This window comes from Mus pahari, chromosome 17, assembly GCF_900095145.1.
Source record: "Mus pahari chromosome 17, PAHARI_EIJ_v1.1, whole genome shotgun sequence".
NCBI lineage: Eukaryota > Metazoa > Chordata > Mammalia > Rodentia > Muridae > Mus > Mus pahari.
The window spans coordinates 45,717,491-45,733,827 of NC_034606.1; the positions used below are offsets into that span (position 1 = coordinate 45,717,491).

Here is a 16,337-nt window from a genome sequence, read left to right on the forward strand (position 1 = left end):
GCAGGTGGCATTTCAGCCATTTCTAAAGCCAGTCTCTGGCAGGGACCCTGCACTGAGTTCATCTGTGAGGATGGAGATCTCTGGAAAGGGGTCTCTCTCTTCACCTTTCCCAGAGGTCAGGAGCACAGAAAATACAGAGAACACGTTTGAATCCAGGCTACACTCTCCCCACCTTCTTGCCGCCTTCCTTCTTCCCTCATTCCTTTCACCACTACTACCCAATCTTGAAACCCAGTCATCTCTATAGAAATATAGAAATTTGTTTTCCAGATGTAAAAATATAGCAGTGACAGGTGCAGACTACTACAGAAAATAAATAAATATAAACCAATCAATATATACTGAATAAACTATATTGATAGTTCAATTTCCCTCTTCCCTAGTGGTCCTTGTTAAACTTTTCCAAATCAACACTAATGAATATACAAGAATCAATATCCAAAGGTCCATGCCTTTCAACAGTCAAACTGAAGATGACATACTGCTACTGTTTTTTTCTTCATGAGGGAGCCCTGTGACCCCAACCAAAGCACCCCTCCCCCACCTTGAATATTGCCCTCCCATAAAACAGCAGCCAAACAGATTTTATCTCGCAAACAGAAATGGGAGTGGATCTCAGGAAGAGAAGGCTTGTTTAATTGGGTTTTCAGAGCCAGGATTAATATTACAAGCTGGGGAACTGTGTGATAGGCCTATACCTCTGGCTCTGCCACCCTGCCAACCTTCCCTGGGGGGAAGACAGAAAAGTGACACTATGCAGTAGCAATTTTACTTCTGTCTGGGCCTTCTCACCCAAGTGATTTACAGCTGTTGGGAGCCAGGCGCAGTTCTGGTTTGACCTTCCCAAGCTCAAGGTCACACCCAGAGCACGTTTCTCTCCCCTGCACTCCGTCTGACTTTTAAATACATTTAGCACTTGCCTCCCCTTGTTCTCACCTCGCTTATTAAGGTAAATTTGTGTGGAAATGGGGTCACGGTTTTCAGGACCGTTCACCCGACACCTGATCTCTTGAGGTGACCAAGTGTCTACTGTGGATACCATGATGGTGACCCACAGAAGTCACGTTCCCCCCCCCCCCGCAAACCAGAGGCAAGACTTTAATTTGGAGAAAGGTTCCTGGAGCTGTAACATAATGGGGGTGACTCCATTCAGCAAAAACATTTAGCCTTAAGGAAGAAGGGCAGAGTTATTCCTGTTTGCTCAGTGGGTCGGTCGCCCATCATGTTAACTTCCCTCAGATAGACAGTGTACAAAAAGGAATGTATCTGACTAGGGGGAGCGGCAGAGAGTCAACAATGGCATTTTATGAGTGATGCTTGTCGGCCTGTGATTGGTTACCTCACAAATTGTCTTCAGGAAACAAAGCAGACACAGGAAGTCAGCTTCCTAAACCCCTCCATAGCACCCAGCTTTCTCCCTGAGTCAGTCAGCTCTAATCCACCAAGAGCTCCCTGCTGCACCCTGCCACCTACTGCTACCTTCCTGACGGTCCCCAGATCTCGCTGAGAGGGATAGAAAGAAGCTCCTGAGGGAACTACTTGCATCCCCAGTTTCCTGATCACCGAGAGCCCACTAAGTCTGAGGGTCAACTTATTAACTCACCCAAAGGGTGAGAATTAGCGAAACTTTGTCAGATCTAAATGCCGAACCTGTAACTTTCCAGTCGCTGCCCTGACAGTAAGCTGTTTTAGCAGAGGATCAGCGGAGGTGACAGTCCTGCTGATTAAGTGCCACAGTCAGGGAGAACAGTTTATAGGAGATGAGCAACATCACCTTCTTTTCTGCTTCAGGCTGCCTCAGCTGGGGAGGGATTTATTCCATAAAATTACGACTGCCATTATTATCTTGATACAGGATGTCATGTAGCCCAGGCTGGCCTCCAACTCACTCCGGAGCTAAGAATGACCTTGAACTTCTCATCCTCTGGCCTCTACCTCCTGAGTCTGGGAATGCAGGGGTGTGCTACCATGCTGGTTTATTGAATTCTTCATGCACACTAGACAAGCGCTCTATCAACAGAACTACCTCTTCAGCCCATACAATTATTTTAAAACATAAATACTCTCCAGCTGTATTCTGTGCAGTACTTGCAACTGTTATTTAACTCCATTTCACAACTTGATCCACTGAATATTAAGATTCCCATTCTAAAGATGAGGAAACTGAGATTCTCAAAGGTATCTGATATACAACCATTTACATACTCTCTCTCACACACATACATGTATATGCACATACATACACATGCACACACACACACACATACATACACACCACTTCCACTCAGTTCTTTCTGTGGCATTCCCAACAGCTCCTTGAACTTTGTTCATATTTATTGTAGTATAGGGGCAGACACAGTGATCAGTACATTGGGGTTACTGTGAGACAGGGTAATTCAATTCAGAACTATCGAAATTGAAATTTCTGAGATGTGCTCGGGCTATAAGAAGCTGCCGGACCAACTATGTTTCCCAGATCAAAAACCAAAAAAACGCTTCCTCCTGTCAAACTGGGCAGAAGGATGCTGGGTTCCCCATTGGCCAATACTGTCTAATTCTCTTAAATGATTCAGATGTAAAGGGAAAATGGCATCTGTCTAATTAACGCTGCCTGGTTAAATATAGCTGCCGAGGGACAGCCCCGGGACAGTGTTTACTGAACAGTCTTTTCTAGCCCCATGGGCCTCAAGTTCCAGTTGATAGCAAGCCTTCTGTCCTTATCAGTGACAAACAGAGATGGCCCCAGAAGCAGTGACAGGCCTAGGGCTGGGGGGGGGGGGAGGGTAAGGGAGTTGGAGGTCGAGGGGCTGGGCTGTCGCTGGCTGAATTTCCTACTTCTGGTATCTAGAGAACGATTGGGGGAAGCAGATCTGGAAAGCTGCAGTAGCTCTTGTTGCAAACATGAGCTCTGGCCTCGCACGCACGGCCTTCTCCACTGCCTGAGCCTAGCTCTCCAGCCTGCAGACATCCACTGGACCACCCTCCTGCCCACTGCTGAGCCTGCCAGGCAGTGCCATCTGCTCTGTAGCCCGTCCCTGGTGGAAAGGCAAAATGACCACATTGTTTCTCTTCCAGCTTCTCGTCAAGACATGGAAGCCACTGCCAAGTTTGATTTCATGGCCTCGGGTGAGGACGAACTGAGCTTTCGCACGGGAGACATTCTGAAGGTAGGTTATGTGGGCTCCCAGGGAAGTCGTGAGGGGCTGAGGTTCCCTGGGCCTGGCTACCAAGGCCACCTAACAACCTATGCCTCTGTCGCTGAAAAAGAGTGCAGACTTCTTTTTTTTTGAAAACCAGATGTGGGCAGATGCCCATAATCCTAGCACTCAGGAGGTAGAGGCAGGAGGATCAAGAGTTCCAAGGCCAGCCTTGGCGACATAGTGAGTTTGTCGTCAGGTTGCGTTACATGAGACCTATCTCAAAACAAAATGGAGGGGAGAGAGAGAGAATGGGATGGGGAGAGGAAGAGAGCACCAAAGTTTATTTCTAGGGTAATCTATTGACCATCCATGAGTAGAAAACTTGTGTGACTTTTAGCCAATACCAAGCCTTTATCCCATTAGTACTGCCTGGAAGGCATACAGAGGATGTAGGGAGAATACAAGTGTTCCATCCCTCATCCCTCATCGTAATAGCTCCCTAGTTGGGCAAACAATGCACACGCTCATGTGTATGCAGATGTATATGCACATACATATGTGTACATGTGCACATGTGTATGCATGCCCAGATACATGTATGCACATAAGGGTAGAGTCCAGAAGTTTATATCAGGCATCTTCTGTTAGCTTACAGGCAATTCCACTAGGCTCCTCTTGGGAACCTGGCACCAGCTTATGTCACCTATTATCAATACCTGCTGGCTACCACCAGGTGTCCCAAGTGTGTGCCGCTTATAAAAAGGACTGCCCACCACCCCAGCTCACTTTCTGTTCTTGGTATTGTCCCTCCCCAATTCTCTCCCTCTCTGCCCTCCACTCCACCCAGCCCCCCCACCCCACGCCGCCCTCATGGCTCCTTTGCTGCATCTACTCCTTTCCTGAGGTCCTCACTACTCTCCCTCTCCCCCCCCCAACAAGCCCCCTTTATATCAGATCTGTTGCATGGCATAATTACTCAGGGGCATGTCTTGGCATGAGCCTGCCATGGCACCTCCTCGCCATACTATATAACACCTTCCACCATAACTTTCTGAAGCAGTATCCCTCACTAAACCTGGAGCTCACTGCTTTGACTTAGGCGGACTGAGCAGTGAGCTCCAGTGACCTGCCTATCTCTACCTCCCCTGTGCCTAGACTCAGGCCTCCATAACCAGAGATCTGAATTCAAGACCTTGTGCTTGCATGGTGGGCTGTTCCTAGCCCCAAAGGATCCATCCTTAAAGGAGCCTGACTTTGAGCACAACCCAGTGCAGTTCCATAAAAAGAGAAGTCCACATCCCTCCAGATTGTTCCTTCTGAGCACCTATGTGCTGAACACCAGGTTGGGCGACAGAGTGCACAGCACACACCTCTAACCGGCTATCATAGACACTCTCAGCTCAGTGCTCAGGAGCACTCGTGGGGAACATGGGATCCCACCCTGAAGGGTGGGCCAAGTGCAATCGTGGCAGTGGGAACATCAGGAAACAGCAAACTCAAAGAAATGCAAGGCCAGGCTTCAGATGGAAAACGTGCAGGTGGAAGCAGCCAGGGAGAGGCAGCAGACCCAGGGTGGCTCGATGGAGCCCATGCATCCCCAGCCACTAAGGGGCTCCTTAAAACTTGCTTCTGGGCCCCACTTGGGTTGTAGTGGCCACTGGCAGAGCCGAAGTAGCCTTGGACTTCTCCCACATCCCAGGTGTCCATCAACATACTCCAAAGCTAGCCCCTGTGATTTGCAAAGGCATAGAAAAGCCCGTCCACAGGACATTCGGGAGTATGTGGTGGGAGTATGTGGTGGCAGGGTACACCTATGTGACCTCAGGGCACCCTCCGAGAGCATGCCTCAGCTCTTGTCCTCAGTTGTCTGGGTGGTCCTCTCACAGGTCTGAGTCACCAAGGCCACTGTTGTATCTTGCCACAGAGAATTGTGGGCCATACAAAGGCCCTTGTTGGGGTGTCAGAGGGCAACCTGGAAAAGTGTCCACAGAACACATGCATGTAGAACAGAATGGCTTCATTTGTCATTTAAACACACACACACACACACACACACACACACACACACACACACACAGTGTATAGCTTTCAGCTGGTTTCAGCTTGAAAGATCTCATGCTGTGGTTGACCCCATAGTGTCCCAAGTTTGAAGTTTTATAAGCTCAAATAGGTTAGGCCACCAGTTGAGGAAAATGTGGTCTTTGCATCTTTGGATCCTTACTGAGGTCACAGAGACACTTGTCATGTGATGGTAAGTCTCTCCTCCCTCCTCTGTGGGGCACTGTGACCCTTCGGATACCAACACATAGAAGCACCCACTGCTCAGCCTAGCTCCCGCCCTGATATTCATCACATACAGATCTAATGCCTTGCTTAAGCTCCCGTTATCTTTTGTTATCCAGAAGAGTGAAAGGAAAAACAAGCAAACGAGCATTCCCTCAGCTCTGTTCCCCAGGCTGGCTCCTTATTGATTTCCTGTCCCTTTTGCTCAAAAGGAAGCAGTTCTCCGTGCTGGGTGCCATCCACTTCCCCTCTTGGCTCCACGGCCTTTTGAAGTCTGCCTTTTATTTTGTGTCCTGGTTTGCTGGGATAGCAACTTGGGGAGGGGAGAGTTTTGTTTGACTTACACTTGCACTTCAAAGTCCATCACTGAGGGAAGTCAGGGCAGGAACTCAAGGCAGGAACCTGGAAGCAGGAACTGAAACAGAGACCACAGGAGGAGCTGCTTTCGCTGCTTTGGGACTCTTGGTTTACTCTGCTACCTTAGTTATACATCCCACCTGCCTAGGGATGGTACTGCCCACAGTGGGCTGGGCCCTCCCACTCAATCATTAATCAAGAAAACGTCTCACAGACTTGCCTAGGGGCCAATCTGATTCCAGTTTACATTCCCTCTTCCTAGATGACTCTAGCTGGTGTCAAGTTAACAAAAACTACCCAGCATGTGCTGCACTCTCCTTCATGTGAGTTGAATGTTCTACCAAGACACCTATGTGCCTTCCCCCTCTCCTGGTCTCTCAGGTGACTGGCTGGCAGCCCCTTGCCTGAAGTCATTGCCTCCTGTCTCTTCCTCCTTCAATCATTCCACATACTGGTCCCAGAAGGACTTTTCTAGAAGACAAATCGGAGACTCTATTGGCTGCCCCTCACTGGGGCTCTTTCCCCTTGCTCAATGGCACCCCCGTCTTGTTCTTTCTCCCCTCCCCTCTCCTACAGGTCTTGTTTGTGAGTGTCCCTGTCCTCTCTCTAAGCTGATATATCCACTCCCCTGAAGCTATGTCCTTGACCTTCTGATTCTCTTTGCTCTGAATCACCTCACCCTCTTCTCTGGCTCTGTGCTAAAGATAGCCCACTCTGTACCTTTCTCCCTCACTAACCCTTGCTTTGAACCCCAGAACCAGTTGTCTGCCGGATGTTACCTCCTGCCATCAGGCTCACACAACCCCCTAGACCCACCTAACCCAACTTCCATCCAAGTTATTCTTCTGTCTGTAATCGAGGTACCATCAAAGTTTAGTTGCTAGGCACCTCTCTTGCCAAATCCTGGTGGTCAGGACTGCCACCAGCTGAGTTTCCATTGTAAGCCAAGACTGGCACAGGGGATACAGGTACTATTGTGGCATCTCAGCAAACCTAGGAGTTTGAGAGTACTTTCTCCAGTCCGTAAATGTGAAACGGAGGCTGAAGAATTAAACAACCTGTCAAAATCACACAGGTAGACAGTGGGCCAGGGCCTGCATGGAGCTCTCTCTGTTCCTTATGTACTATCTCTGTTCTAAATATATTTCTTTCCCTAAGTCCCCCAAGGGAAGACCTTCTCCATTAGAAAAAGAAAAAGTGTGATGCCAGAAAAAAGGAACACAGGCTTTGTCACCCTATGAATATGGATTCAGTTCCCAGCCTGTAAACTGTGTAGCCTGGGCCTAGGCACCTGCCAGTGTTAGCATCAATGTGAGCCTCATCAGTGTGAGCATCATCAGTGTGAGCCTCAGTGTGAGCATCATCAGTGTGAGCATCAGTGTGAGCCTCATCTGTGTGAGCATCATCAGTGTGAGCATCATCAGTGTGAGCCTCAGTGTGAGCATCATCAGTGTGAGCCTCATCAGTGTGAGCATCATCAGTGTGAGCCTCAGTGTGAGCATCATCAGTGTGAGCCTCAGTGTGAGCCTCATCAGTGTGAGCCTCATCAGTGTGAGCCTCAGTGTGAGCATCATCAGTGTGAGCCTCATCAGTGTGAGCATCATCAGTGTGAGCCTCATCAGTGTGAGCATCATCAGTGTGAGCCTCATCAGTNTGAGCCTCATCAGTGTGAGCATCATCAGTGTGAGCCTCATCAGTGTGAGCATCATCAGTGTGAGCCTCATCAGTGTGAGCATCATCAGTGTGAGCATCATCAGTGTGAGCCTCAGTGTGAGCATCATCAGTGTGAGCCTCATCAGTGTGTGAGCATCATCAGTGTGAGCATCATCAGTGTGAGCATCAGTGTGAGCCTCATTGTGAACATCAGTGTGAGCATCAGTGTGGGCATCAGTGTTTGCCTCTGTGAAGAGATGACCTATCCTGCAGAGTCTAGGAAAGGAGTTAAAGGTCATGGTCCAAAGCAGATACTGAGCAAGCAGTGGCCATATTATCACGACTACATGCCTTCCTGCTCTCTCAGCCTCTCAGATAACTGGCCAACGGTCATCTGAAGTCTTGTCTCCTCTCTCTTCCTCCCCAATCAGTCTACCCACTGGTGCCAGAAAGACTCTTCCTGACGACAAAGCAGATCAGATCTCCACCTTCCTCAGAAGCACTCCCGTTACCATAACAACTCGTTGAAATCTAACCCATTATACAGTCTCATCACCCTCACCGGCAGGCCCGTGTGTACGCACATACACACAGAACACATCTTTGAGGACACTGTCCCATGGTATATATCACCCTATCTCAGCCCTACCCCCTAATTCTCCAAGTATCCTTTGGAATTTGACCATCTTTCCAGAAACAACCCCCCCCCCATCCTCTCCTTTCCTTATCACCCCTGCCCCAAGCAAAACTAACTCCTCCCCATTATCTGTTTCCCAGCGTCTCACACTTACAATGTTGCTTCAGACAAGCTGTCCTCTCAGGGCCATCTCTCACCACAGTTCCTCACCACATGTGATTTTTTTTTTTTAAGGTTTTATTTATTTTATGTATGTGAGTACACCATCACCGTCCTCAGACACATCAGAAGAGGGCACCAGATCCCATTGCTGTGGTTGTGAGCCATCATGTGGTTGCTGGGAATTGAACTCAGGACCTCTGGAAGAGCAGTCAGTGCTTCTTAGGTTTTGTTTTGTTTTTTTTAAAGCTTTATTTATTTATTATATGTAAGTACACTGTAGCTGTCTTCAGACACTCCAGAAGAGGGCGTCAGGTCTTGTTACAGATGGTTTTGAGCCACCATGTGGTTGCTGGGATTTGAACTCGGGACCTTTGGAAGAGCAGTCGGGTGCTCTTACCCACTGAGCCATCTCACCAGCCCGCAGTCAGTGCTTCTTAACTACTGAGCCATCTCTCTAGCCCCACCACATGTGATCTTAATTGCCCATTTCCCCGTTGGCTACCCCACTGGCCAAAGTTTTGTATGGTTGAGGGTTACACATACTTTAGCATCTCTAGAAGCAGAATGATGCTTATCATCAATGTGAGATGAATGAATGAATGAATGAATAAATGAATGGTGGGTTCTTCCATTGAGAAATTCCATGAGAGCAGAGAGACTCCAGTTCAGCACTGTGCCTTCCCAGCATCTATCACAAGCCATGTCCCCAAGCATATGTCTTGACCTGGGGAATGCCATCTATGTGGCCACTTAGAGAGTCCCATCAGTGAGCCAACTTTGCCCACCTTTCCCAGGTCTGCACGTTGCAGCTGGGGCGGTTAAAAAGTAAACCACAGAGAGCCTGCGCCAGAGCTCTTACGTCTGAATGGTGACCATTAGTGATCTTGTCAGTCATCGAGAGCCTGCGAAAACACGCCCAGGGACCGCTGCAGACCGTTTCAAGGACAGCTCTTAAGTGCCCTAGAAAGTCACTTGGAGGTGCTCGCGTTGATTGGCCTTCGGCTAGAATGATTAGACAGACTTTTTCCATGAGCGAAGTACAAAGACGCTCTGGCTAGTTTTCCAGCGACCCTCTCCCACTCCTTCCCAGCTAAAACAGCAGGTGGGATGGCAGACAAGATGGTGGATGAGGCGCCTCCACCAAAGGGGCTTGCTCCTTGTTCTCCAGGGAAATAAAACAGTTGGAAAGGAATTGGGGGGATCACACTTTGCGTGTTCGTACCTGTGGCTATACAGGGCACCGATCTACACTGGGATCTGCCTGCAGCTTTGGAAAAACGGCTTTTGACCCAGTTTGTTCCTCCCTGTTTCTATAATGTGTCCAAGTCGACCCCGTTTCTCCCTACTAAGAGAGGCCTAAAAGCACTGACTTAATCCCACACAATTAACTTCCATGATGCCCTGGCTTTCCACTGTGCCTCTAAGAGCTGTACTTCCATCCAATTTTACATTTCTTCCCAGCTGTACTTCCGGCCTTTCTTCCCACATCTAGCTTATTCTCAGGCCATGTAACCCAGAAAATTATTCTCTTAGGGAACGTTGAAGAAAGACGGCACAGAGAAGTAAGTGCAGAACTTCGTGTGTCTGAGCTGTACTCTTTGCCCGGGCTTGCATGAGGGGTACAAAGAGATATGGGTACTGAATTGATGGAGAGATGAGAACAGGAAGCTTTGGGGCTCAGGGCCCACCCACAATGGCAGGGGGAAGCCACCACCCCTCAAAAGAAAAGAAACAAACAAAAAAAAGAACACTTCTTTGAAGAAAATGAGAGGTTTAAAAAACAAAACAAAACAAAACAAAAAACCCAAAAACCTCTATATATCATAAAATGCCTGTAAATTCACCTCTCTGGAAACATAAATCTCAGGCAGTTTGAGCCCCAGGTGGTAAAGACAAATAGCTGGCAGTCCTGGACAATCTTTAGCTTCTAGAGGAAGTGGATGACTGCTGGCCATGATTACTTGGATTGTGCGCTGGTTTCCGGTCAGGGAGCAAACTACAGAGTGTGAATCGTACTGTGATAAGCCAATTTCCAAATGGCATCTCTCTCCCTTACCTCTGCTCCATTAGGATTCCACGTTGGTTACCCTGGTCAACCCCCACCTCCCCCAAGGGTCGACTGTGACAGGAGAAACTAATTCCAAAGCTGTCAATTCTGGAGTGGCGCACGGTGCACAGAGGGGAACGTTCTTGCGCTTTTTAAGTGGATACAAGATGCCACAGCTGAGTTTCCTTGCCTTCCCTTGACCTAGTTTGTGCCTCCCCACCCCCTCAGTCCCCTCAGCACACACAGACCCACACCCATCCTCAGCAGAGCTGAGAGACATATTTGATGTTAGAAAAAGTTTCTGTTCTCAGCATTTCTCAAGCTCAAATATGGGGCACGCTTTTAGTGCTTCAGAAATGAATGATCACAGCCCAAACATTCATGAACAGTGCTTGCACGAATTACAAGCCATTCCATGTCCAACAGAACTGGAGTCCTCCCTAATAAAGATACAGTATCAAATATATATATATCATATATAGTATCATACATAAATATATATACATATATATATATTTAATATTTAATATGTGAATGTTTGCCAGCTTGGTGACTCAGGTATTTGATTCCAGCAATTGGGAAGCAGACACAGGCAGATCTAAGTGTGAGGCCAGCCTGGTCTACAGAGCAAGTTCCAGGGCAGCCAGGGCTACCTAGAGAAGCCCAGTCTGGAAGGAAAAAAAAAGATACACATATATATATTCCTGTGCCAGAGCTCTGTCTGTCCTTCCCTAAGCTCTGTAAGGCTCCAGCGAGCTGCTACATTTCAGATGGCTAATTGATTTGTCCTGTGTCACACAGCTAATAACAGAGCTCAAGCTAGAAACCACATTTTCCTGTCGCAAACCTGATGGCACTTTTCTTCCACCTCAGCAGTGATATTAGAGGCAATGCTGGGCATAACGGTGTCACATTTTTTAAAAAGATTTATTTATTTATTATATGTAAGTACACTGTAGCTGTCTTCAGACACTCCAGAAGAGAGCATCAGATCTTGTTACAGATGGTTATGAGCCACCATGTGGTTGCTGGGATTTGAACTCCGGACCTTCGGAAGAGCAGTCGGGTGCTCTTACCCACTGAGCCATCTCACCAGCCCATGGTGCCACATTTTTAATCCCAGCACTCGGGAGGCAAAGGCAAGCTGGTCTCTATGAGTTCGAAACCAGCCTAGTCTACATAGTGAGTTCCAGGTCAGCCAGGGCTACATAGTGAGGCTCTGTCTCATGAGACAAATTAAACAGTGGAGCCTAGGCCTGGGGGTGAAGCTCAGCTAGCAGAGAGCTCACTGGGTGTGCAGGGAGCCCTGGAGACTTTTCCCAACACAGCGTAAAATAGATGGGGTGGCGTCTGCCTGTAATCTCAGCACTCAGAAGATGGAGGCAGGAAAATCAGAAATTCAAGACCACTCTCAGCTGCCTTGGGATTGATTCGGTGGCTATATGAAACCCTGTGGCAGGAAGGAGAGAGGGAGGGGGGGAGTATTAGCTTTTGATGTGGAAGACAGAAATCCAAGGGCTCCAGGGCTTTCACTGGGTGAGTCTTGGAAACCCCAGTTACCAGCCCCCAGCTCTCTCCTACGTCCAACACTCGCATCCACGGCACCCAATGCTCACTGAGGGGTTCTCCACGGTTGAAGGAGTGCAGCCGGAACTCACCCGCTACAAGCTGAAGCCCACGGTCCCGCCTGCTCTTGCTCCTCTCTATTTCAGTGAGACATCACCACCCACTCAGTCTCCCAAGCTAGAAACCCAAAGTTTTCCCAGAATCCCCTTCTCCCTCAGCTACCCTAAATGGTTACAAAACCCTGCTCGCTTTTTCTTCCTCGAATCCTCTGAAATAGGTCTTCGCCTCTCCTTAGCTCAGACCCCATGGTCCCTGACCCGGTGGGCTCCGCCCATCACCCTCTGTCCTTCCCCTGGTTTTACCCCACCCCCAGCTCCTCTTCAAGGCTCCTCCTCAACTCTCACTCTTACTGTCATTTCCTGGCTTAAAAATCTTTTCATCAATCTGAAGGTAAAAATCCAGAATTTTCAACCATGGGCTGCAAGGCCCCTTGCTTCTAACCTCCCCCAGCTAGAGCGAAGACGCCAAACTCCAAGAATGTACCGCAGACCCTCTTCCTGGGTCATCGCAATTGGCCCAATTAGCTCATCCCCGTTGCCTAGGGAGGTCTCCAGGCTATCTTTCCCATCTGCCCTCTGTTCTCCCTTCTGCCCTAGCGTCTCCACCCATGAAAATATTTTCAGCTATAAGAAAAAGAAGCAAAGAGTTAATACTTCCTCCAAGCCCAGAAACCGGAGGGGGGAGGGGCACCGAAAAGTGGGGGGTGGGAGGAAAGGGGGAGGGGGCTGTTGGAAAGTGACTCTCTAATACTGCCACCCTTGGGTAGAGTCACTATTCTAGCCCACATACTTTAGAAGCTCTCTAAGTAGAGATGGCAAATATTTTCAAGGGCGTCTCAGTTTTTTTCTGAAATCAGTGAAGATATATGCAGCCATGTCTGCTGAATAAGTGAGTGACCAAGACAGGCAGCCACATGTGGGTATCCGTCCAGGAGGGCCCTAGAGTAAGGAGACAGAAGAACTCTTCTTCGTTTTGTCTATGATCTGATGCTAAGTTTATAAAGGGCCTGGCAAGTGTCTCTGTAGAGAGCCCTTCTCACTCTCAAGTTCTCACTCTGTTGACCTGGAGCTCACTGCTAGGTAACCCGGGCTTGCCTCCAACTGACAGAAATCCTCCTGCCTCACCTTCCTGAGTGTTGAGATGACAGCCACGAGACACCATACCCGAACGGTCATCCCAAGTATCCGGAATCCCATTCCCACCATTTTCAAAATTCAAAATGGGAATATGAAATATGAAGCGTTAACAGTTTAGGAAGCTGGTCTCCCTTAGACATCTAAGTTTTAATCTTCTTGTTTAAAAATTAAATTTTGGGTCAGACATGGTTTTTATACTTCTATATCCCTAGTACTTGGAAGGTAGAAGCAGGAAGATCAAGAGTTCAAAGCCATTCTTCATAGCGAGTTCCAGGCCAGCTTAGGCTACATATGGACTTCTCTCAAAAAAAAATTAACAAATGAATTAACGCACTGGTAGCTGATAAGACAGCTCAGTGGATAACTTTGATCCCTGGGAGGCACAAAGCAGGAGAGGACTACCAGAAGTTGTCCCCTGACCTCCTTAGATGCGCTCTGGAGCACTCGTGCACACGCACAGGAGTAAGCACACACATACAGACATGGGAAGACTAAACCTGTAAGAAGAGATGCAGGGCAATCTCTGAGCGCCAGGTCTGAGCTCTGGTGGGTGACATGAGTGGGCAGCACAAGTGGAGAGAAATAACAGTGTAAAGAGAAGCCGAATTCTAGAGAAGTAAGCCACGGTGTTCCCCCCCTTCCCCAATAAGCCCTGGGGCTGATGTCCCATCCAGTCCCTTAGGCTCTACAGCCCCCTTCCTGCTGCTTGGGGTCCTCGCATCAGAATCCTTTGTTCTTTTCCATCTAGATACTAAGCAACCAGGAGGAGTGGCTCAAGGCGGAGCTCGGAAGCCAAGAAGGATATGTGCCGAAGAATTTTATAGATATCGAGTTTCCTGAGTAAGTATTCCCAGCCTGCCAAGATGGCTCTACCCACACACGCTCCCCTTACTTTTTTCAGTTGTCACTAAAATTATCTATGCATACCCAAGGAACTGTCAGAAATGGCTGCCTTTGGAGATCTCCCTCCCCAGCCTCCAGAACCCCGCAGCGGAAGGCCAGGGTGGGAGGAAGATTTATTTGCATGGCATCACATTCCCTTCTGAAGTTTACACCATGTGCATGAATCGCCTATTTAATTATATATATATATATATATATATATATATATATATATATATATATATATATATATACATATATACACATATACACATAGAGAGAAGGGCAGGGAGAGGGGAATCTTGTTAAAGTTAAAATCACCTATAATGAATGCAGTTGCGGGATCTCCAAGAACCCCAAAGGGGGCGCTGTTGGACATCACTCGTCAAAAGCCATTCCTGCAAAGTTGTTGACTGCCTAATGTGGCTTTCCACCCTAAGCAGGAATCCCAAACTCTATCCGCTCACTCACCCCTGTCTGGGGGGGTGGGGGTGGGGAGGGGCAGAGGAGATTCCCTCCAGAAAGAGGAAGTGAAACACAGATTGGGCTGTGTTTGTCTCAAGAATTGACCACAAGGGTTAGATAGAAATCTAATCTTGTCTCAGAGCCAGGGTCGAGCCCAAAGAGCATAGGCTTTGTAAGAAAATCATAGTAGTATTGGTGACTCAGGCCGTCACCTTCCGTGACCCAGGAGAGACCACTGAGCTAACAGGTTGACCACTGACCGACCCCCCCCTCCATGGGCCCTTAGCGCTGTTGTCATCTGCTAGGGGGGCCACTTGAGGCCAGTCAGTCTCCCACCTACCTCTCAGCTCTGTCGCCTTCCTCCCAGGTGTATGGCGGGCGAGGGAACCCACCGGAAGAGAAGCGCCTTGGTCCCCTCCCCCACCCTCATGCCCACTCGCACTGGCCCAGCACCTCCAGCAGCCATGTTCAGATGCAGCTGCCAGTGCCTCCAGCAGTTGACACCCCACCCCCACCCCTCCCATCTACTCTCTGTACTCAGCTGAGGCTTGCTGTAGTCACCACCTCCCTGGCCAAAGACACAACTGAAAAACAAAACCACTGCTGCTCCCAGCTCCTTCCAGTCTTCCTTTCATTCCCTCAAAAGTGTTGGCTTTCCTTATTACGCTATTATCAACTCCGTCTGCGCTCGCGCCCATCCTCCGAGGAACCCCCAGACTCCCTTCTGTCAATGAGGTACTAGCCAGCTATAGGCTGCATCCTTATTTTCTCAGCCATCACCTCGGCAGGATGGGATGTGCTTCCCATCAGAACAAACTCTGTGACTGCCACAATGCCTCTTCTTCCGGCCTCTTCCCCTTGGGGCCTCCAGTGCCCTGGCTTCTCCTCAGGCTCCTTTGCTAGGTCCTCCTCACCCTGCCGCCCCCCCCCCCCACACTCTTCTCCAGTAAACCTTTCTTATTACCATTTAATTTTCCCCAGTGGTGGTGTTATATGAGTATACCATATGTGGAGGCCAGAGGACACCTTCATGTGTCACCTGTAGGAATATCATTCACCTCTTTTGTGACAGGGCCAATGCCTGGTCTATGACTTGCCAGCCAGTGAGCCTTGGGGCTCTGCCTGCGTTGGTCTCCCCAGTCCTGGCTACAGGTACCTGTCCCTGTGGCAGGCTCTTGTGTGGGTGCTGGGGATCATGACAATTCAGGTTGTCATGCTTTCAAAGCCATCTCCTGTGGCCATTTTAAATGACTTTCCATCCCCAGCATCCTGTCCACTCTGTTTCCATTTTCTCCCCTGGCTCACAATCCCCTGGCACGCCATTTTTGATTATTCTGTTGTTACAGTGCGTCTCCTGGGCCACCTAGAATGTTGGTTTGCTGAGAGTGAAGTCACTTGTCCGCTCTGTTCACCACTGTTTTCCTAGCACCAAGAAAATGGTCCCAGGTGTTCAAAGATGATCAATAAAAGCTATCAGACCTGGCCAAGATGGAAAAAAAAGGTTATTCCAGCACCTGCAGTTATAGGATGTAGAATCGGAAGTTCAAAGCCAGCCTCTAACATATAACAAGCTTAAATTCAGTCAGGGCTACATGAAACCCTGTCCCCCCAAAACGAAAGTAATAGGTTGGGTGTGGTGGTGCACACCATTGATTCCAGGTGCTTGGGAAGCAGAGGCAGCCAGATCTCCGTGAGTTCGAAGCCAGCCCGGTCTACACAGGGAGGGAGTTCCAGGATATCCAGGGTTGTATAGAGATACCCTTTTTCAAAGTAATTCATTAACTAATACAAACAAAAGTACAAATAAAACATGTCAAATAAAGTGAAAAATAAGCTTTAGAATAATCAGGAAGATTGAAACCCTGGCCTCCTGTGTCTGACACAAAATGTACGGAAAATTTCGGAAGTCTTAAAAACAAACAAACAAACAGAAGATTGCATACTCTAAT

The 16,337-nt window shown here is 48.5% G+C and overlaps 1 protein-coding gene across 1 annotated transcript in view; it reads left to right on the forward strand.

The window, feature by feature from the left end:
• Positions 1-16,337, forward strand: part of Grap2 (GRB2 related adaptor protein 2) — a 93,998-nt gene that overhangs the window by 65,240 nt on the left and 12,421 nt on the right. The window contains exons 3-4 of the mRNA XM_021216943.1: positions 3,076-3,167; positions 13,790-13,881. Of these exons, the coding sequence (XP_021072602.1) occupies positions 3,090-3,167; positions 13,790-13,881 (170 nt within the window). The 5' untranslated portion in view covers positions 3,076-3,089. The remainder of the gene's footprint in view (positions 1-3,075; positions 3,168-13,789; positions 13,882-16,337) is intronic.